Below are 23,761 nucleotides of genomic sequence, written 5' to 3'. Positions count from 1 at the left end.
CTGCTGTCATTAAACACATCAGACCCGGGGATAGGCCGCGCATAGTGTCAGCTGAGATAAAAAATTTATTTCCAGATGAAATGTAACATATTTGGAACAAATCACTATCTGAGATTGGGAATCTGCTAATTTATTACAGACAAGGAGTTTGGAAAATTTGAAAATAGGACTTCAGGTAAAATCTGAGACATTTGTCGGTCAAACTAGAGAGGGATAAATTAGCGAAAGGAGCATAACTCGGCAATATTTCGTACCCAGCTCTTTAACATAACACACAATAAATTTAAAATCGTAAAGTTTGTTTTAAAGTAATATTCAATTGAATCCGAAACCACCCGGTCCGGAGGGCGGAACTAATCTGCGGCACTGAATTCTTCTCACATCAGTAGCGGTAAATAGTGAGGACCGCTCGCTCCCCATTGACTGGGGCCGGTCTCCATGGTTACAGCCTGGGCCTGGTGCGAGCAGTCAGGTCAGAGCAAACTCTAATTCCTCAACAACTTTACATCTGCAGAATCGTTAACTTTTGGGAACGTTGCATTGTGGTGGATGAAAGCAAAGAGATTGCAGTGGCACCGGCCTGGTTTTGTTTAGGTATGAAGCAAAAGTTATTTTTGTTCCTTATGTTAATGGCGTGGTTAAATTTCACTTGTTTTGCTTTTTCTAAAAAAAACGTGAGATTGGTAGAGAGGAACTAATTATGAGGGGGAGGGGGGAAAGGTTTTGAGATACTGGAATTACTTCCAATGGAACAGAGGAGGCATGTTTGTAATTTTATTTTACTTATGGAAGGTTTGAATGCTTGGGGAGCCAGAAACGAGGGCACCAGTTCAATCACTGAAGGGTGAGTAGAAATTTATGTAGATTGTTGGAACTGGAAAGACTTGCTACAAGACATGACTGCGGTAGAGACCATTCTATGTTTGGAGGAAAATTGGATAAATATTTGACGTGGCTAAAGTGAGATGCATCTTAATGCAATTCAGCACAATTCCATCTTCATAACTAGGGTTTACAAGTCTGTCATCTGAGCCCAGCCATCAGTGCCCAGACCCGACTATCTTCAACTGCTTCATCAATGACCATCCCTTCATTGTAAGATCAAGAATGGGATGTTTGCTGGTGATTACACAGCATTCAGTTCTATTCACAATTTCGCAGATAATGAAACAATCCGTGCTTGCATGCAGCAATATCTGGACAATATTCAGACTTTGATAAGTAACATTCCTACCATACAAGTGCCCGGCAATGACTAATTCCAAGATGAGAGAGTGTAACACTGTACGTTATTCAATGGAAGTACGATCATCAAAGCACCCAGCATCAATATCCGAGGGGTTGCTAGTAACCACAACTGTAATTGATCCAGTCACATATACCTGACAACGTGGACAATTGCATTAATATGTCCTATCCACCAAAAGCAGGACAACATCAATCCAGCCAATTACCACCATCCAAATACTGTGGCTACAATACAAAGTCACAGGGTGGATATTCTGTGGCAAGTAACTTGGTTCCTTTCACCCCTAAACTTCTCAACAATCTACAGGTACATGTCAAGAGTATCATGAAATACTGTCCATTTACCTGAATGAGTGTAGCTCCAACACATAAGAAGCTCAACACCATCCAGGACAAACCAACCAGCTTGATTGGCTCCCCAACCACCACCTTAACCATACATTGCTGCCAGGATGTACCTCTTGTGGCAGCAGTGTGTGTCATTTACAGGATTTACTGCAGCAATTCGCCAGGAAGTTCCAAATGGAAATATCACAATGTACAAGTTCCTCCCCATATCCTACACCTTACTGATTGAAGCTTTACTGTAGAGGCTGGGTCATTAAGTATTGTTATGGATGCCTGGTCAGGTCTCAACAGTGGCTAAGAGACTGGACCAGAACCGTAACATTAAGTTTTAATGCGGTGCGGAAAGATCAATTCATTCCCGGAGTGCTAACATTAGAATAGGTATTGGTAATTTCATCAACAAACTTTATTAAAACAAAAAAAAAGTAAACATTTAATCTTCATCCCTGACAAGAACAGATTACGAGTAGATTCTTAACTTTAGCACATAAATTCCCATTAAACAGCATTTTAAATGAACATGCAGCTCTCATTTCACTTACACAGGAAAGCAAAGGCGATATCTTCTGTTATGGAAGTTCTTTCAGCACCCTTTTCTAAAGCCTGCCTTGGTGCCAAAATTCATGACTTCTCTCGGATGCTTTCCAAAGGCTTCCCTGTACCTGTTGAAAACAAGATTCTTCCTCTGTCACTCTGAACTCTGCCCACCTCCTCATACAAAGGTGTTCTGATGTTTCCAGATTTTGATTGCCCACTCCCAATTAATATAAAAGAACAGAGCGATGATCTTGATATGTAACCAGCCTCTCTCTGATAGACAAAGAGGCCATCAGACTCTATAATGCGTTAATGGCTTGTCAGACAGGAGTGTCCCGAAGGACAATGGATCAGGGCATCTTGTGTGTTTCCATTAATTTTTTTTAGAAATGTTTTTTAGTGGGTTTTCGAACATAGTATATTTACAGGTGTACACAAACAAAAAAGGAGAAAAATACAGGAGAAAAACAAAATGAGAAGATAGTACATACACAGTAAAAATAAACGGTACATAGTTAGCAAAATCACATAACTAGTGAGTAAAGAAAAAACAACGTGTGGAGGGGATAAAACTGGGGAAGTCTATATACATTGAGGTACTGGAGAGACATTTACAGTATACCTTTATACAAGTCTTGCGTGTTCTTCCATTTTTACATGTATCTTTTTCTTCCCCCAACACACAGAGTGTGAATACAGCACCGGTAATACGAAAATGGAGCTGGGTGGGGGGGGCGCCTGGTTGGTGCCCCTGATGATGTTGCTTGCTTCGGTTTTCACTGCTGTAGTTGTTGTGCGTTTGCCTCTGCTTCGGCCGTCGTTGTTTCTTCCTCCTATACTTTCCTACTCTCTGCTGCTGTGTTTGTCATGGTCGTTGTCATTTCCTGTATTCTCCTTCCAGTTTGTGTTTCCTTGTCTCCACCACCCCCTCTGGTTCCCTTCTATTGTTCTTTACCTCCTGTCTTTCCTTCTTCCCCTCACTCTCTACCCTCCTCCTCCTTCCCCCCCCCCCCCCCAATCTCCCTCTCTCTCCCTGCATATCACCTTTCTTTACTATTGAGTTTAGCTACCCCTCTGCACTGCCCCCTGGGTGGGTGAACCTGCAAGGGTCCACTGTCCCCACCTGCTCCATAAAACGACCGAGTTCCTTTGACATGTTTGAGGTCTTCCTTGTTTTGGGGTTTGACCTGTCTGTCCTTGGGCCCTGTACACGGTTAAAGTCGCCCCCCCATGATTAGTCAGTGCGTCGCTATGTCGGGGATTTCCGCCATGGTCGTTTCAATGAATTTCATTTAAAATGTCGTCCCAGGGGCAGCACGGTGGTGCAGTGGATTAGCCCTGCAGCCTCATGGCGCTGAGGTCCCAGGTTCAATCCCGGCTCTGGATCACTGTCCCTGTCGAGTTTCCTCGACAAACTTGTTTGCTCGACGGGGGCTGTGAAGAAATGTTCTTTGCCTTGATGCGTGACCCAGAGCTTCGCTGAGTACAGCATACCAAAGCGTACGCCGTTCTTGTACAGGGCTGCTTTTGCCTTTTTAAACTCAGCCCGTTTCCTGACCAGGTCTGTCCCATTGCCTTGGTATATCCTAATACTATGTCCTTCCCATTGGCAGTTCTTGGTCTGCCTGGCCAAGCGCAGGATTCTTTCCCGGTCTTGGTACTGGTGCAGTTTGGCTATTACTGCCCTCGGTTGCTCCTAGGCTTTGGGTTTCGGGAGCAGCCCTATCTATTTTTCGTGGGTTGTGGTACGTTTTCCTCCCCACTAAGTTGCCCAGCATCTCGGCCACGTATACCATGGGGTCCCTGCCTTCGATTCCCTCCGGTAGGCCCACAATCCATACGTTTTGCCTTCTCGATCAGTTCTCTTGATCTTCCATATGCCCTTCAGACTTCCCTGCGTCGTGACCAGACTCGCCACATCCTTTTCCAGTGCCGTGATCCGATCATTCTTGCCGGTTGCGGCCTTTTCTAATTCTGTGATGGTCGCCTCTTGGACTTCCAGTCTCTTCTCTACTCGGGGTGAGTTGTACTTGAGCCAGGGTTTTGGTCATCACTGCCTTCACCGTGGCCTCAATGTCCACTTTTACCTCCGCTTTTATCTCCTGCTGGTGTTCCCTTAGCGCCTCAGTGAAGAATGCCTTCCAGTTCCCCCCTGGTATCGGGGGAATTTGCCCTTGTTTGTCCTGCTCTTTTCGTTTTGGCAAAGCTTCCGCTCCGCCGCCTCGTGCGCTTGTTGGCACGTCCGATTGTGGTCGCCTCTGGCCTCCTGGTGTCTGTTCTGCCTCTACTTTGGCTTCCTTTGGGCATTTTTGCTAATATTTCTCTCACTTTCGTCCTTCCTCTATCCTGTTAAGGTTGGGAAGTTGTGTGTTTTTAGGAAATATGTCGAAAAGTGGCTATTTTTCGGGTCCACGGGAGAAGAGCCACCCAACGTGCGACTCTTAGCACGTCGTCATCACTGGAAGTCCATGTGTTCCCATTAATGAGTTTAAGTCTGAATAGAACAATGTAACTCAGGCGAGGTGTGGGCGTATTCCTGACTCTGTGCAAGCAGTTTTCTTTCTCAGTATGTTTAACCCTTAATTTTCCTGCTACCTCTTCGATCCCATTCCTGGACCTGATTTCATAATATCTCCCTTGCATAACAGTACGTTCAAGGCTGATATTACGGTTCTGGACCATACCCAACAGTTGCTAGGATACAGACAGAAACCCCAAGATTTCATTTTCACTTTGTAAGACTGTGAGGAAATATACTTTGCTCCAGGAGTGATTTCACGTACAGGAAGGGATATAGTATATTAAAACAAACTTTAAGTCCGTCAAAATGACAGTGCTTCCGAGGTTCTTGTTCCTTTTTCAGTGCCTGCCCATATTTATCCCCAGGGCCTTCTTTAGGAGAGTGACCGGCAGTATTCTGAGCTTTGTGTGGGCACATGGGACTCCGAGAGTGAGGAGGGTATTCCTGGAGCGAGGAAGGGATAGAGGCGGGCTGGCGCTGCCCAACCTTCTGGGGTACTATTGGGCAGCCAATGTGTCAATGGTGCGTAAATGGGTGATGGAGGGGGGAGGGGCGGCGTGGAAAAGAATGGAGATGGCGTCATGTAGAGGTACAAGCCTGGGTGCCATGGTAACGGCACCGTTGCCGCTCTCCCCCAAGAGGGTTACCACGAGCCCGGTGGTGGCGGCGACCCTAAGAATCTGGGGACAGTGGAGACGGCATCGGGGGGAAACAGGGGGCTCGATGGAGGCTCCACTGGGTGGCAACCATCGGTTCATCCCGGGGAACACGGATGGGGGATTCAGGGGATGGCAAAGGGCGGGCATCAGCAAATTGAGGGACCTGTTTATTGGCGGGAGGTTTGCGGGCCTGGGGGAACTGGAAGATAAATTTGGCCTTCACCAGGGGAACATGTTCAGATACCTGCAGGTAAAGGCGTTTGCTAGGCGACAGGTAGAGGGATTCCCTTTGCTGCCCTCGCAGGGGACGATGGACAGAGTGCTTTCGGGGGTGTGGGTAGGAGAGGGGAAGGTGTCTGACATCTATAAGGTAATGCAGGAGGTGGAGGAGTCGTCAGTGGAGGAGCTGAAGGCTAAATGGGAGGAGGAACTCGGGGAGCAGATAGAGGATGGGACTTGGGCGGAGGCCTTGGAGAGAGTCAACTCCTCCTCCTCATGTGCGAGGCTTAGTCTCATCCAATTTAAGGTGCTGCACCGGGCCCATATGTCCGGGACTAGGATGAGTAGGTTCTTCGGGGGTGAGGACAGGTGCACCAGATGTTCGGGGAGTCCTGCGAACCACGCCCATATGTTCTGGGCATGCCCAGCACTGGAAGAATTCTGGAAGGGGGTGGCGGGGACGGTGTCGAGGGTGGTTGGATCCAGGGTCAAACCAGGGTGGGGACTCGCGATTTTTGGGGTTGGGGTGGAGCCGGGAGTGCAGGAGGCGAAAGAGGCCGGTGTCCTGGCCTTTGCGTCCCTAGTAGCCCGTCGAAGGATTCTGTTACAATGGAAGGATGCAAGGCCCCCAAGCGTGGAGACCTGGATCAGTGACATGGCGGGATTTATAAAATTGGAAAAGGTCAAATTTGCCCTGAGAGGATCAATACAAGGGTTCTATAAACGATGGCAGCCTTTTCTGGACTTCCTGGCTCAGAGATAGGTAACTGGGTCAATAGCAGCAGCAACCCCGGGGGGGGGGGGGGTGCATTATTGTAGTGTTTATTCTGTAACTTTATAGTGTGTTAATTTGCATTGTTAAAATGCTGGGTTGTTCATGGGGATGGGGCGAATGTATATGATTGTTAATATTATTGTTATTTTCGGTATTTTACTAAGGTGCGTTATTGTTGTATAAATCAAAATTTCTCAATAAAAATTATTTAAAAAAAAAACAAACTTTAACAAAAATTTGTTTGTAGGACATGGGCATCGCTGGCTGCGCCAGCATTTATTACCCATCCCTAATTGCCCTTGAGGAGGCAGTTAAGAATCAACCACATCGCTGTGGGCCTGGAGTCATATGTAGGCCAGACCAGTTAAGGATGGCAGATTTCCTTCCCTAAAGGACATTAGTGAACCAGCAATGGTTTCATGGTCATCATTAGACTTTTAATCCCAGCTTTTTTATAAAATGCAAATTTCATGATCTGCAGTGGCAGGATTTGAATCTGGGTCCCCAGAACATTACTGTGGGTTTCTGATTTACTAGTCCAGTGATAATACCACTTCGCCACCGCCTCCCTGGTTAAGCTAACTTTGACATCATAAAGACCATAGCGTTCAATTACTAGTTAAACAATGCTAAACAATACAATGAAATAATACAATGAAATAATAACCCTTAAGTGCTATCATTATCTCCACTCAAACAAAATCTATCTCGGGTCAAAATCCACTTTTTAATACAATTAGCAGACTCAGGAATACCTGCTGTAAACAGATGTCTTGGATTAACCACTTTGAGAAATCGAGATCCTTCAGGAACCAGCTGCAGTAATTGCCTATCTTAAATTACTGTTTAAACTGCCAGCCTGAGTCACTGCTCCGGTCCTGTACACAGGCAAATCTTTAACTCACTGTCTTGAGAACAACTGCTTGTCTGATCTGGCCCCAGTCAAATCTTTAACTGAACATTTTCCAGAAACTGCTAGTCTGTCCACAGACATTTCTAAACTCACTGTATTGAGATCAGCTGTTTCTCTGGCTAAAAATCAGGAGTGGGTAACCAAGTCTATTGGTGCTGAAACCATTGTGCCCTTACCACTCCCCTGGTTTAGATGAGCTACATAGTGACTCAGTGAAACTGGAACCATCCTTTAAAATTTTGATTCAGCCCTCACTTCTGAACAATCAACATTTTTCATATGTGTACACTTATTATTTAGTTTTTGGCATACTATAATAAACAAAATAAATGATTGGTTTGTGAAAACCCCAAGCTTCTGGAAATCAACACATTTTGCCATGCTCCATGCCATTGTCAATAGCTGAGTGTTCAGTGACCTGTATTGTTCAATGCCCCACCAGGTAGCATGTTAATCTAGCACTTAATGTAACATACACATTTTTGTGAATTTTTAGAATGTCCAATCAGCAAGGCAGCATCGCATCTACTTCAGCCAAGCCTGTGAAATCTGAATCTGGCAAATCTCAGTGCATCGAAGAAGATAATTTTTATAGAAACTGCCGAGCAGCTTACCTGACAGTATTCGGAACCAGTTTAGAGAATATCACATCCAAAGACCAACTCTGTCTAGGTGAAGTTGAAATTAAAATAGTGAATTTCATTTAAACAAGTTTACTTTTTTGTATGTTGAAATTTGTGCTTTAAAGTCAAATGGAAAAACAACTAAACACTCACCATTGTATTACAAGGTAGTGTTTGAAGTGGTACTGTAATTACATTTGTGTTGTAATGTTGCTGTGTGGCAGAACCAAAGGGTGGATTATTTAACTGTAGATCTGGTAGTTTTTCTTGAACAGAAGTTATGTTCCACGTATTATAGGTAAGTTAAGATCATTAAAACTTGGGATCTAGCATATACATCTGAGATAACACCAAAGCAAAACGTTGCAGATATTAGAAACCTGAAATATCGAAACATAGAAATTAGGAGCAGGAGGCGGCCATTCGGCCCTTCCAGCCTGCTGCAAAATTCATTATGATCATGGCTCCTCATCCAACGCAGTAGCCTAATCGCACCTTCCCTCATATCCTTTGATTCCCTTCACCTCAAGTGCTGTATCTAACTGCTTCTTGAAGGGTGGCATAGTGGTTAGCACTTCTGCCTACAGCGCTGAGGACCTGGGTTCAATCCCGGCAGCTGGTCACTGTGTGGAGTTTGCACATTCTCCCTGTGTCTGCGTGGGTTTCACCCCCACAACCCAAAGATGTGCAGGTTAGGTGGATTGGCCTCGCTAAATTGCCCCTTAATTGGAAAAAATTAATTGCGTACTCTAAATTTCCAAAACAAATAAAATAACTGCTTTGTTAAAACATACAATGTTTTGGCCTCAACTACCATCTGTGGTAACAAATTCCACAGTCTTACCACCCTTTGGGTGAAGAAATTTATTCTCATCTCTGTCCGAAATGGTCTACCCTATATCCTCAGACTGTGACCCCTGGATTTGGACACCCTCACCATCGGGAACATCCATCTTGCATCTACCCTGTCTAGCCCTGTTAGAATTTTATAGGTTTCTGCGAGAACCCCCTCATTCTCTGATTTCCAGCGAGTATAACTAACTCAATCTCTCTTCATAGGTCTGTCCTGCTATCCCAGGAATCAGTCTGCTAAACCTTTGCTGCATTCCCTCTCGAGCAAGAATATCCTTCCTCCGATAAGACAACCAAAACTGCACACAATATTCCAGGTTTGGCCTCACCAAGGCTCTGTATAATTGCAGCAAGACATCCTGCTCCTGTCCTCGAATCCTCTCGTTTGAAGGCCAACATACTATTTGTCTTCTTTACCGCCTGCTGCACCTGCAAGCTTACCTTCAGCAACTGGTGTACAAGGACATCCAGGTCTAATTGCACATTCCCCTCTCCTAATTTATGGCCACTCCACAGACTTCCGAAGAGCATTGGCAAGGGTTCTCGCCAGCGCGAATAGCAGCTGCAACAGCGGACATGCCTGCCTCGTTCTCTGTGCAATCCAAAACCTGGTGAACTCATCTCATTCGTGTGCACATTTGCCACTGGGGGCACATACAGCAGACGCACCCATGCCACAAACTTCAGCCCAAACCCAAACCTTCCCAGAATTTCAAGTAAGTACCTCCACTCCACCCGGTCAAAGGCCTTCTCCGCATCCGTAGAAACTATAGAGTCATAATCACATTTAGCAGCCTCCTGATATTGCTAGAGAACTGTTGGCCCTTTACAAAACCTGTTTGATCCTCAAAAACCAACCCGGGCACACATCCCTCCATCCCCCCACTAACAACTCAACGTAGCTAGTACTTTCAAGTCATATTCAACAACGCGATGGGCCTGTATGACCCACACTCCAGCAGATCTTTCCCTTCTTCTGAATCAGTGTAATCGCCGCCTGTGTCAGCACCTATGGCAATTCCTCCTTGTCCAATGCCTCACTAAACAACCTCAACAAGTGAGGTGCCACCTCTGCCACAAACATATTATGTCCGCCAGAAAGCCATCCGGCCATGGAGCCTTCCCCGACTGCACCCTCTGACTCTATCTATCACCTCCCTCAGCCCCAGTGGCTCCTCTAATGCCTGCCTCTTCTCTTCCTCCAACTCTGGGAACTCCAAGTGGTCCAAAAAACATCCCATATCCCTTTCCTCTCCACCCTGCGCGGCCCTATATAACTTCTCATAATACCCCCTGAACACCTTGTTTATCCTCCCTGGCTCTGACACCACCTACCCATTCTCTACCCGCACCCTTAAAATTTCTCTCAACACAGCCTGTCTCCACAGCTGGTGGGCCAACATGTGGCTCGCCTTCTCGTCGTACTCGTACTGCACCCTCCTCGCCCTTTAGCAGTAACCAATTTTTCCAAATATTTAAATTAATGACTACTTATTCCATCCTGGTGGTGTTTCTTGAAAGATGAATGATAGCCGGGACACCAGGAGAACTCTTAGTTCGTCACTGATCAGTGGCATGATGTCTTATGTCCACCTGAACAGATGATCTGAAAATTCAATATTTCCTGAGTACTGCACTGAAAAGTCAGTCTTGATTATATACTTAAGTCCTGGAGTTTGAACCCATAGTCTGCAGACCCAGAGCTGAGAGTATCACCACTGAGTAAAGTTGCTGCATTCTCCATTACGCCTCATTGTGCATTCTGTCTACATTGGACATGTTATTATATTCACAAAATTAGATTAACTCTGATTAATGAAGTGTTTAGTACCATGTCATTTTTACAGAAGATCATAGACCTGAAATGTTAACCCTGTTTCGCTCTCCACAGATGTTGCCCGACCTGATCCATATTTCCAGCATTTTCTTTTTTATTTCATGCCTTTCACAACTTGTGTTTCACACAAAGCAGGGAATATTCATGTTAATAAATATTGCAAAAAGAAAATTAGATCATTATGGCAAAGCATGGTTTTTGGTCTACTTTTATTGTGATAGTAGTCTTTTTGAAACATCAGAGTAGTAGCAATCAGCTATTGGCAAAGTCATGCATCAAACACAGTTGTGACTTCCCTAGTAAAAGACTTGAGAGGTTGCCGGACCTTAAGATATATACAAACATTGTTAATGTTTTTAATAATTTTCCTAAGTGATGTTCAAAATACAGGATATATTGGTAGGACCATAGGAAAGGGAGTAGACCATTCAACACCCCGACCTGTTCTATCATTCAGTTTGATCGTGGTTATTCTGTATCTCAACTCCATTTACTCACATTACTTCCATGTTCCTCAATAGTGTTATGGGATGCTAAGGATCATTAAGGGATGCAGATTTGAACAGACATAGTGAACAACTGGTTGAGCCATTCACCGCCAGGTCTAGCTGGATCACATAAATCACAATTGGGTCCTGCTATTGTCTGCAAAAACGACTTGCAATTCCAGGATTATCCTGGCATCTTTTCTCTTCTGCAAGCCATGTTTTTAAACCCCCATCCCCAACAATAAATGCCAGGAGCCAATGGATTTTTTGTTAGCAAGATTAAGAACCGCTAATCAGCTGCCTCTGCCACTTTTCTCCCTTCCTCTAACCACCGGGCCAGACTTCCTTTAAGCCTTGAGCTAGTTTCTCTGCTATCTTCCCTCATGCTCACACCAAGTTTAGGTTGTCCATGAGACCTACTTCTTTCTCTCTTGACCCTATTCTGCCTAAACTGTTGGCTAATGAATTTCCCTTCTTGGTTCCAATGTTAGTTGATAGTGTTAACAATTCTCACTCTTCAGATTCGGGCCGTTTTCCTTCCGATCAGCTGTTACTGGCACCCTCCTCGAACACAACCCTGGACCTGTCTGTCCTTGCAAACTACCACCCCATCTCCAACCCCCATTTCCTCACTAAAATTCAGTAGCATGCTGTTACTTCAGAACGTCATGCTAGCCTCTTCCCCAGAACTCCATGCTTGAACCCCTTTAATCAGGTTTCCACCCCGCCACAATATCAAAAGAGTTCTTAGTCACAGTCACATTTGTGACTTTGATAAGTTAACTATCCCTACTGACAGTTTATAACATTGACCTCCAAATCCTCTCTACTGTTGTCCAGCTGGGTAGGACTACAACTTAGTGCAAAGCTTATTTACCTAATCACAGCCAGAAAATCAGCACTGATTGCTTTTCGTCTCACTCCTGCTCTGTTCCAGATGCTTGGTCCCTTCCTATTTTTCATCTATGTCCTGCCACTTACCAACATCATCTGAAACAGGACATCAGTATCCACGTGGACGCTGACGACATCCAGTTTTACTCCGCACCTGTTAATTGATATCATTCTCACTGTCAGCCACTTCTCCCAAGTTTAGTATCATGAACAAATTTTGACATTTTACTCCTTATTCCAATATCAAAGTCATTTATTTTATGTGTATGTTAAAAAAACCACTGAATCTTGGAGAATGCCACTGCCCATCATGCCCCCAATCTGAAAAACTTCCTTTTGCTACAGCTTGCTGTTTTCTGACCTTAAACCAATTTTTTTATCCAAGCTGACACTCCAATTTCATGAGCCTCAATTTTCTGAAGCATCATTTTATGACAAATGGTTTCTTGAAATCCATGGTGTGATAGGGCATTTTAATACTTAAAAGTAAGTATGAAATGTGATGTACTATTCATCTACCTGAGCATGGTGCTGAATGTTTTTCTAGTTCTCAACGGAAAGATAGGCACTTACGAAAAAGTGAAGGGTTGGCACCCATGATCGTTACCTGATACATCAGCTGAAATAATGTAGAATAAAATAGTTTAGAAAAGACCATCCTCTCTCTCTCTCTCTCCCCCCCCCCCCCCTAAAAAAAAATAAATGCATTTTCCAGTTGAATTTACTCAAGCCTCGAAATAATGTAATGTTATTTATAAACAACCAACCACAATGGCCAAAAGCAACATTCTGAAGATGCAGGAAATCTGAAATAAAAACAGAAAATCCTGTAAATACTCAGCAGATCTGTCAGTCTGTGGAGAGAGGGGGAGAGAATCAGAGTTAACATTTCAGGTTAATGGCCTTTTAGCAATTGTGACAAAAGTATTTCCAGCATTTGTTGTTTTTATTCCACTGTATTCAAGAGGCTGCTGGATATAGCATTGGGGAGAATGGGATCAAAGGCTATGGGGAGAAAGCAGGATTAGGCTATTGAGTTGCATGATCAGCCATGGTCGTGATGAATGGCGGAGCAGGCTCGAAGGGCTAAAAGGCCTCCTCCTGCTCCTACCTTCAATCGATCTATGTAATGGACATCGTCGTTTGAATGCAGGTATATTCTAAAGTTGATCATGTTGAAAGCATAGTTAAATGTTTAGAACTGTTCAAAATTCCATCGGTATGAAGGATTGAATGTCCCAATTCTCCAGTATAATTAACCCTGCACCGAAAGTTCTCCAGTTAGAGACAGCAGACCCAAGACTTAGCATTTATACTGTGTTGTATTAGAATTCGGCTGAGTGATGACAGCAATCAGACATAGAAGTGGTTCTGGCTTTAATGTGTCACATACACTGATAAATTCTGCATTACTATGCAGTGTATTAATGTCATTTTGTTCCAGAGGTTGATCAGAATGTTCATCAGATAAATAGATTCAGCTATGTTTTAATGAATTATCTTCTGATTTATTTAGTTACCTAATGGTAGACCAGTTAAAAATGCTATTCAAGATTGAATTTACCATTTGTTTATATGTTGCAAGTTAGACTCCTGCAATTGATGCCTAATGTTTTTATACTATAGTGCTCCAGCAAGCTGGAAGAAATCCTTCCAGAAAGATGCTTGGGAAGTACTGGACTCAGTATACCAAGCGATTAAACTTTGATGACTTTTGTGAAATCATGAAGAATGAAAAGCTCACAGGCAAGAATGAATTAATGAAAGCTTTCAAGAAGCTCGACTTAAATAATGATGGCTACATTACACATGAGGAGCTTTATAAAGTTCTTACTACTGTAAGTGTTTTTTTTTCTTGCTTTGTTAAAAAGTAGTTATTTATTTCCAAGCAACAAATGGAAACTTTAAATAGTCTAATCAAAGGCTCCTGAACCAGTCCATTACAAGACCACAAATTGATTAATTGATTTTTCTTGTCACGTACCAAAGTACAGTGAAAAGTAGTTTTCCCACATACCTCCCGTTTTCATGTAACTTAAAACATGGATTGGGACCATCCTTTGCTCAACTTTGCTGCTTCCAGAACAGCACTTTGGGTGAGTGGAACATCAGGTCCTTTCCACCAATTTAGCTGCCCTACATCCTCTGACCCAAGAATGGTTATTTAATCCTAAAATTATGTACTCACTCCTAGCATCAGCAGTCTTCCAATACCACATTCAAGTGAGTCTACCATGAGAGCATCACATTGAAGCTCGATCTTGTATCCACACAAATGCAGTTTTTAGCAGGGAGGCTCTGGATAGCAATTCGTAAGAGTATCTTTGACTATCTTGTCCGCTACTAGCCCATGGTGTTAAGTTGTTTGGAGCATCAATGCTAATCCAAAAGCTGAATACTGCGGATGCTGGAAACCTGAAATTGTTGGAAGTACTCAGCAGATCTGGCAGCAACTGTGCGGAAAGAGACTAGAGTTAACGTTTTAGGTTGATGATTTTTCATCACAACATCTGGAATTTTACTCCCAATTCATCGTAGAGTGGTGACCAAGCCAATAATCTGCCTATTTGATATGATTTTGATGTCACACATACTGGCCAGAGTATGTTTGAACTTCTGCCATTGTTCATCATATGGTATGGTGGAGGAAGGGAAGATAAAAATCCTGAAAAATTGCAAGACCAGAGTTTTCCATCAAAACATTAGAATGTCTAATTGCTTCAATACTGATGGAGTCTGGCATTGAGGTAGAGTATTGCCAGGGCCCTAGCATGCTGCTCTACAAAGTACTGATTGTGGGTGTTAAACTGAAGAATGGTCACAAGTTGCATGAAAGCCAAATAATTTACCACTGAGGGTAGAAAGAACCCAAAGGAGGAATCATTCTTGGCCTGCTTCCATGCACAATCTTGCTGAAACTTGAGCACATATTCCAGGCTGACATTCTAGTGAAAGGCTGTATAGTCAGAAGTTTTGGATGAGACTTTAAACCAAGGTTTTATTTGTCCTCTAAGGTGGACATGAAACATTGCATGGCGCTACTCGAAGAGTAAGGGAATTCCTAGACAATAGTTATATCTCAGCCAACATCGCTAAAACCAAACACCAGTCATTATTGCATTGTTGTGTCCGAGACCTTAACATGTGCAAATTGGCTGCCATGTTTCGAACAGTGACTAGTTTGGGATGTTTTGAGATCATGGAAGGTGCTACGAAATTTCAAATTCTTAAATTTTCTTTTAGTTTGTGCTCTGTATGGAAACAATTTATCTGTCTGCAAGCTCATGCAAAAATGTCATTTGGTTACTCCTCCTTGTAATTCTATTGTCAATCAACATAAGAACTTTTAGGAAGAAGAAAGCGTCATTAAGCCCTATAAATTAGTCCTTTTTACATAGATTGCACTCCACCCTCCCTTTTCATAATATCCTTCAAGTCCTTTGTTTTCCTGAAACATTTGGGATTTGTTTTGTTTGTTTTTCCTGGTAATTTATTCTCCAAGTCCCCATATATTTTGTGTGAATAGATCCCCCTGATGTCCCTTTAAAACCCTGATGTTCTAATTTTTGAATTTTGATATTTGACTCCTTCCTGACAAGGAACAATTTGCTTGGATTAACTTTGCTAGGTTTCTACATATCCTTGAAAAACTCAACTATGTCACCTCAATATTACATGTTTGTATTCCTTCCTTGTAATGTGAATAGTATTTTTGCTGAGTATCTTGGTGCTATGTACTACACAATAAATTGTACCAATATTATTTCACTACAGAAAGGTGAGAAGATGACACATGAAGAAGTGAAGATGATCATGGATGAAGCTGATGTTAACAATGATGGAAAATTGGATTATAATGAGGTATGACAAACTGGATTACAATTTCAAAACTTAGCAATCCTTTTATATTCATCCTCTTCAGAATGGTGTAAAGAGGCCAAGATGTATTAACTCCTTATAATTCAATGAATATTTTTCATGCTAATGAAATGCTATTTATCAAAACCTACATTTATATCTTGGCTATAGCTCTCAGGTGTAAATCGCTCTCAGGTGCAAAAGCTCTGCACCGTCTGCATCAATTGGGTAAATATTTCTATTAAACTGGGCCTAATGGCGCAATCATTTGTTAAGCTGTGCATCTTCCAAGATAGGCAATGTAAAGCTAGGGGTAAGGTGGTTGAGGGAAACAGTTGGTTTAGCAACGTGGGCTAAATAGCTGGCTTGCAATGCAGAAAAATGCCAGCAGCAGGGGTTTAATTCCCGTACCTGCCTCCCCAATCAGGCGCTGGAATGTGGCAACGAGGGGCTTTTCACAGTAACTTCATTGAAGCCTACTTGTGACAATAAGCGATTATTATTATTAAACCTGGATCTCTTTCCCTATTCCGCTGGTATCTTCTCCTCCAAGTACCTCACCTTGTTCCACCACTCCCATCTTTTCTTTGATAAACCTCATTCTCAATTCTCCTTCCCTGCCCCATCAAACCACTCATTTGTAACCTTCCTTTCAGTTGTCAGTTTCAGGTTTGAACAACGCCTCTTCAATAGTTTCAATCTCCAGCTGAACTCAACTCATCCACTCTTCTCTGATTTCACTTCCCTCCTGTTCTCCATGCATCTCTACCTCCATGTAAACTCTCCAACCCATATTTACTCCTTCCCTCACATCCATGCCATTTCGCATGACCTCTCAACTCCCATTGTCTCAAACACAGACAAGGCCTTCTCTGACAACTTTCTTGTGTTCCTCACCACCCATATTTCCATAATATACCTACCCATTTCCAATTCCACTTGCATCTTGTCTACTTTTGATTTAATTCTCCCTCAAGACACTTTCTTTTTTTTAATAAAATAATTTTTATTGAAAAATTTTGTATTTATATAACAGCAACGAACCGCAGTAAAATACCAACATTAACAATAATGATAACAGTCATAAACATTCGCCTATCCTCAATGAACAACAAAACATATTAACAACAACTTAAATTAACACAATATTAAGTTAAATAACCATTAAAAAAAAAGAAAAAATATAAACAGTAGAAACAATAAAGACCCCCCCCCCCCGGGTTGCTGCTGTCATTGACCAAGATACCTATCTTTGAGCCAGAAAGTCCAGAAAAGGCTGCCACCGTTTATAGAACCCTTGTATTGATCCTCTCAGGGCAAATTTGACCCTCTCCAATTTTATAAATCCCGCCATGTCACTGATCCAGGTCTCCACACTTGGGGGCCTCGCATCTTTCCACTAGCATCAAGATCCTCCGCCGGGCTACTAGGGACGCAAAGGCCAGAACACCGGCCTCTTTAGCCTCCTGCACTCCCGGCTCCACCGCAACTCCAAAAATCGCGAGTCCCCAACCTGGTTTGACCCTGGATCCAAACACCCTCGACACCGTCCCCGCCACCCCCTTTCAGAATTCTTCCAGTGTCGGGCATGCCCAGAACAGATGGGCATGATTCGCTGGACTCCCTGAACACCTGGTGCACCTGTCCTCACCCCCAAAGAACCTACTCATCCGAGTCACAGACATATGGGCCCGATGTAGCACCTTAAATTGGATGAGACTAAGCCTCTCACAGGAAGAGGAAGAGTTGACTCTCTCCAAGGCATCCGCCCAAGTCCCATCCTCTATCTGCTCCCCTAGTTCCCCCTCCCATTTAGCCTTCAGCTCCTCCACTGACGACTCCTCTACCTCCTGCATTACCTTATAAATGTCAGACACCTTCCCTTCTCCGACCCACACCCCCGAAAGCACTCTGTCCATCGCCCCCCGCGAGGGCAGGAAAGGAAATTCCTCCACCTGTCGCCTAGCAAACGCCTTTACCTGCAAGTATCTGAACATGTTCCCTTGGGGGAGCCCAAATTTATCTTCCAGTTCCCCCAGGCCCGCAAACCTCCCGCCAATAAACAGGTCCCTCAATTTACTGATGCTCACCCTATACCACCCCCTAAATCCCCCCTCGGTGTTCCCCGGGATGAACCGATGGTTTCCATCTAATGGAGCCTTCATCGAGCCCCCTATTTCCCCCCTGTGCCTTCTCCACTGTCCCCAGATTCTTAGGGTCGCCGCCACCACCGGGCTCGTGGCATACCTCTTAGGAGAGAGCGGCAGCGGCGCCGTTACCAAGGCACCCAGGCTCGTACCTCTACAAGACGCCTTTTCCACGCCGCCCCCCCTCCATCACGCATTTACGCACCATTGACACATTAGCCGCCCAGTAGTACCCAAAAGGTTGGGCAGCGCCAGCCCGCCTCTATCCCTCCCTCGCTCCAGGAAAACCCTCTTCACTCTCGGAGTCCCATGTGCCCATGCAAAGCTCAAAATACTGCTAGTCACCCTCCTAAAGAAGGCCCTGGGGATGAAGATGGGCAGGCACTGAAAGAACATAGAACATTACAGCGCAGTACAGGCCCTTCGGCCCACGATGTTGTACCATCCTGTGAAACCCTTCTAAAGTCCCTCTACACTATTCCCTTATCGTCCATATGCCTATCCAATGACCATTTGAATGCGTTTAGTGTTGGCGAGTCCACTACTGTTGCAGGCAGGGTATTCCACGCCCTTACTACTCTCTGAGTAAAGAACCTACCTCTGACATCTGTCCTATATATATCTCCCCTCAATTTAAAGCTATGTCCCCTCGTGCTGGACATTACCATCCGAGGAAAAAGGCTCTCGATGTCCACCCTATCTAATCCTCTGATAGCACCGTCATTTTGACAGACTGCACCCTCCCCGCCAACGACAATGGCAGCATGTCCCACCTCTTGAACTCCTCCTCCATCTGATCCACAAGTCTGGTGAAATTATGCTTGTGAAGAGTCCCCCAGTCCCTGGCCACCTGCACCCCCAGGTACCTAAAACTCTCCCCTGCCCTCTTAAGCGGGAGCCTACCAGTTCCCTCCTCCTGGTCCCCAGGGTGCACCACAAACACCTCACTCTTGCCTAGATTTAGTTTATAGCCTGAAAAGGTCCCAAACTCAGCTAGCAGCTCCATCACCCCCGGCATCCCTCCCACCGGGTCCGCCACATACAGCAGCAGGTCATCGGCATACAGCGACACCCTATGTTCCTCCCCACCCCGCACCAAACCCCTCCACCTTCCCGAATCCCTCAACGCCATCGCCAACGGTTCGATTGCCAATGCAAATAACAAGGGGGACAGGGGGCAACCCTGTCTGGTCCCTCGGTAAAGCCGGAAGTACTCCGACCTCCTCCCATTCGTGTCCACATACGCCATCGGGGCCTCATATAGCAGCCTCACCCATCTAATAAACCCTTCACCAAATCCAAACCTCCCCAATACCTCCCATAAGTACCCCCACTCCACTCTATCGAAGGCCTTCTCCGCATCCAGCGCCACCACTATCTCAGCCTCCTCCTCAATCGGCGGCATCATGATGACATTCAACAACCTCCGCACATTCGTGTTCAGCTGCCTTCCCTTAACAAAACCTGTCTGGTCCTCGTGCACAACCCCTGGCACACAGTCCTCAATCCTGGTGGCCAGGATCTTTGCCAGCACCTTGGCATCCACATTAAGAAGAGATATGGGCCTGTATGAACCACACTGCTGGGGGTCCTTGTCCCTCTTTAAGATTAAAGAATCAGCGCCCGCGACATCGTCGGGGGCAAAGTCCCCCCTTCCCACGCCTCATGAAGTGTCCGCACCCGCAGGGGGCCCACTAGGTCCGCAAACTTTTTATCAAACTCCATCAGGAACCCATCCGGCCCCGGCGCCTTCCCTGACTGCATCTGCCCGATCCCCTTAACCAGCTCCTCCAGCTCAATCGGCGCCCCCAACCCCTCCACCTGCTCCTCCTGCACCTTCGGGAAAGATAGCCTGTCGAGAAACCTCTCCATTCCCCTCCTCTCCCCCGTTGGCTCCGACCGGTACAGTTCCCCGTAAAAGTCCTTGAAGACCTCATTCACCTCTACCCCCTTCCGCACCACATTCCCACTCTTATCTCTCACTCCAGCAATTTCCCTAGCCGCATCCCGCTTGCGGAGCTGATGAGCCAGCATCCTACTCGGCTTTTCACCATGTTCATACACTGCCCCTTGTGCCTTCCTCCACTGTGCCTCCGCCTTTCTAGTGGTCAACAAATCAAATTTAGCCTGTAGGCTGCGCCTCTCCCCCAACAATCCCTCCTCTGGTGCCTCCGCGTACCTCCTATCTACCTCCAGGCATCTTCCCACCAGTCTATCCCTCTCACTCCTCTCGCTCCTCTCCCTGTGTGCCCGGATGGATATTAGCTCCCCACGAATCACTGCCTTCAGGGCTTCCCAAATCATCCCCACCCGGACCTCCCCTGTATCATTCACCTCGAGGTACCCCTCAATACTTGCCCGGACCTTCCTGCACACCACCTCCTCCGCCAACAAACCCACATCCAACCGCCACAACGGGCGCTGGTCCCGCACCTCCCCCATCTCCAACTCCATCCAATGCGGAGCGTGGTCGGAGATTGCAATGGCCGAATATTCGGCCTCCTCCACTCTCAGAATCAGTCCCCTACTCACCACGAAGAAGTCTATCCGAGAATAAACCCTATGTACATGGGAGAAGAAAGAGTATTCCCGTGCCCTCGGCCTCAAAAACCTCCATGGGTCCACCCCTCCCATCTGGTCCATAAACCCCCTCAGCACTTTGGCCGCCGCCGGCCTCCTACCCGTCCTTGAACTGGACCGATCCAGTGAAGGATCCAACACCATATTCAGACCTCCCGCCTCTAGATCCGGGACACGTCCCAGCATACGCCTCATAAAGCCCGCATCATCCCAATTTGGGGCATACACACTAACAAGTACCACCTTCTCTCCCTGTAGCCTGCCCCTTACCATAACAAACCTACCCCCCTTATCCGCCACCACCTCAGATGCCTCAAACGGCACATTTTTCCCCACCAGGATCGCCACTCCCCGGTTCTTCACATCCAACCCGGAGTGGAAAACCTGCCCCACCCACCCCTTCCTCAGACGGACCTGGTCCGCCACCTTCAGGTGGGTCTCCTGAAGCATTGCCACATCTGCCTTTAGCCCCCTCAGATGAGCAAGTACCCTAGACCGCTTCACCGCCCCCCCCCTCCTAGCCGCGAACCGTCCTCCATTGTACTTCCGTGGGTCAGCTAACTTCTGCTGACCCCGGAAACCCCCGGCAAAAACCCGACCCCTCCCAATGTGGGACCATCCCCCATCCTGTCACTCCTCAAGGCACCGCTCCAGCGCGGGGCGGAACCAGTTAAGGCCCCCCCCCCGTCATCATCTCCACCCCCCAGCCCCGCAACGCGGGAAACCAGAGGAAAGCCTGCGCTTTCACACTGCCCCACCACACACTTCTGACGCAGCTCCCAAATACCAGCACCACTCCATACCCCCAACCCTATACAGAATACAACAAACCCCCCAACCCCCCCCCGCAAAATACAAAACTCAAACAATGCCCCCCAACAGAAAAGACAGAACAACACTCCAATAAATAACCACATCAAAATTACAAGTGTACAGAAAAAACACAGCAACAGCCGAAACCAGCAATAAAGCATTACAACCGACCCCGCAACCCCCAACCCCTAGTTAGAGTCCAGCTTCTCCGTCCGCACAAAGGCCCACGCCTCCTCCGGGGAATCAAAATAATAATGCCGCTCCATATAAGTTACCCACAGGTGCGCAGGCTGCAACATTCCAAACTTTATTTTCTTATAGAGCACCTCCTTCGTCCGATTAAATCCGGACCGCCGCTTAGCCACCTCCGCACTCCAATCCTGGTAGATCCGTACTACCCCATTCTCCCAATTGCTGCTCTTCACCTTCTTGGCCCAGTGCAGCACACACTCCCGGTCACTGAACCGGTGGAACCTCACCAGCACCGCACGCGGGGGTTCGTTCTCCTTAGGCCTCCTGGCCCCTCCAGCTCCAGGGGCAGATGGAAAGATCCTGCCCCCACTAGCGAGTTCAGCATCGTGACCACGTAGGTTGTCAGATCCGACCCCTCCAGCCCCTTCGCAAGGCCCAAGATCCTCAGATTCTTCTGCCTCATGCGGAGATCAAGCTCCTCGAAGCGGTCTTGCCACTTCTTATGGAGTGCCTCGTGTCCCTCCACCTTGCTCACGAGGACCACTGCCTCCTCCTCTCGTTCAGCGGCCTGCGTCTGTAACGCCTGGATGACAGCACCCTGGGTCGTCTGAATCTCCGAAAGCTTTTTATTTGTTTCCTGCAGAGAGCTCAGTACCTCAGCCTTAAAATCTGCAAAACAGCGCAGGAGAGCAGCTTGCTGCTCCTGCGCCCACAGCCTCCACTCCTCTGGTGCTCTGCCAGCTGCCATTTTGGAATCCTTCCCCCGTTTTTCCTGGGGAGCTGCTGCCATTTTTCCCCCCTTTCCACTCCGAGTTCGAGGCATGAAATGTGGAGAAAGTTGATCACCACACCTTCTCCCACCGGGAGACGTCGAAAAAAATTCCGTTTTGGGCTCTAAAAAGAGCCGAAAAGTCAGTTTGAATCGGGATCTCCCAAATGTGCGGCTTCCTATGTCATCGCCGCCACCGGAAGTCCATCAAGACACTTTCAATTGTACTTTCAAATCCCCAACTGTTGGCCCTTTGGCTTGCCACTTGTCACAATACTTTTGCAGCTGTCTGTTCAACCACTCTCTCAACGCTGTGCTTAGTCCACTTATCCACAGTAACTTTCCCTCCCAGCCTAGTTGTGTACCCTGCTCTGGCTCCCATCTTTGCTCCCCCCTATTCAAGGGGTTCAGATTTGATATTTCAGATGCAGGAAATCTGAAATACGAACAGAGAATGCTTGAAATAATAAATGTTATAATAATTTTTATTGTCACAAGTAGGCTTACATTAACACTGCAATGAAGTTACTGTGAAAAGCCCCTAGTCGCCACATATTGGCACCTGTTTGGGGTACACGGAGGGAGAATTCAGAATGTACAAATTACCTAACAGCGCGTCTTTCGGGACTTGTTCACTAATCTCCTACCCATGTTATGGGCCAGAGCTTAGAAACTCCAAAGTATATTATGAAGTTCACCTGACCTCCAACCTTTATGTTGAATTTGGCTAGGATGAGCACAAAAGCCTTCTCTGCATGGGTGATTCATCAGTCTTCCTAGACACTTTAATCAAAACAAGGTTTATTCTAAGAATGTAGTTAACAGATATAAAAACATAGCAAGATTTTTTATCAATTACAAACATAAAGATACCATACTGCTACAATAATCTATGTACATAACATTTAATGAATTTCCCCTTAGCTGTTCCAATTCAATAACAAAATCCAATTAAACCAAGATGCCTTTTCAAGGGCGTGGCCCAGCACACGCATTCTCACTTGAATGGGACTGATCCTTTTCCTGAAATTCTGATCCAGTTCCAACCAGCAGATTCAAACTCTTTCCGGAAAACAACTATATCTTTAAAGTTACCAAGGCAGTTCATCACAACCAATGTGCTTTTTACTGGAGCAACTTTTAAAATGAAAACAGAGAAAAACATGGGAAAACACTCCTTTCTCCTTCTGAGTCCAACGCAGTCAAACTGAAACTGAAACCCCCTCACCTCACAGCCACCGCCCAATGTGCTACAAGTCAAATGATAAGGGACTATACCTTTCATAAAGGGACAATCACATGACACTTACTGTGCCCCATACCACAGGGGACACTACCCCCTCCCACTGACCAACACAAAAAGTCCAACTCCCAATCATTCCCATCCCTCATACAAGCATCTCTGCCATCTTTCCTGCAGTCCAGGCTGGCCCGCTCGCTCGACGGCGAACCTTCACTCAACCCCTTCTTCCCGACGGCTTTTTTCTG

The 23,761-nt window shown here is 45.8% G+C and overlaps 1 protein-coding gene across 6 annotated transcripts in view; it reads left to right on the top strand.

Annotated features, from left to right (window-relative positions):
* The first annotated feature begins 7 nt into the window (after positions 1-7).
* efcab7 (EF-hand calcium binding domain 7) overlaps positions 8-23,761 on the top strand; it is a 150,731-nt gene continuing 126,977 nt past the window's right edge. Inside the window, exons 1-6 of one of the 6 annotated variants that reach the window (XM_038794490.1) lie at positions 8-175; positions 515-594; positions 793-844; positions 7,717-7,892; positions 13,541-13,752; positions 15,689-15,775. In XM_038794490.1, the coding sequence (XP_038650418.1) occupies positions 7,718-7,892; positions 13,541-13,752; positions 15,689-15,775 (474 nt within the window). In that variant the 5' untranslated portion in view covers positions 8-175; positions 515-594; positions 793-844; position 7,717. Of the gene's footprint in view, positions 176-405; positions 595-792; positions 845-7,716; positions 7,893-8,984; positions 9,412-13,540; positions 13,753-15,688; positions 15,776-23,761 lie in introns of those variants that run through there. The other 5 variants (XM_038794488.1, XM_038794489.1, XM_038794487.1 and 2 more) reach the window with 5 other exon arrangements.

Source organism: Scyliorhinus canicula, chromosome 4 (assembly GCF_902713615.1).
Source record: "Scyliorhinus canicula chromosome 4, sScyCan1.1, whole genome shotgun sequence".
NCBI lineage: Eukaryota > Metazoa > Chordata > Chondrichthyes > Carcharhiniformes > Scyliorhinidae > Scyliorhinus > Scyliorhinus canicula.
The sequence above is the reverse complement of the archived record's forward strand: the minus strand, read 5'-3'. Positions and strand labels throughout refer to the sequence as shown.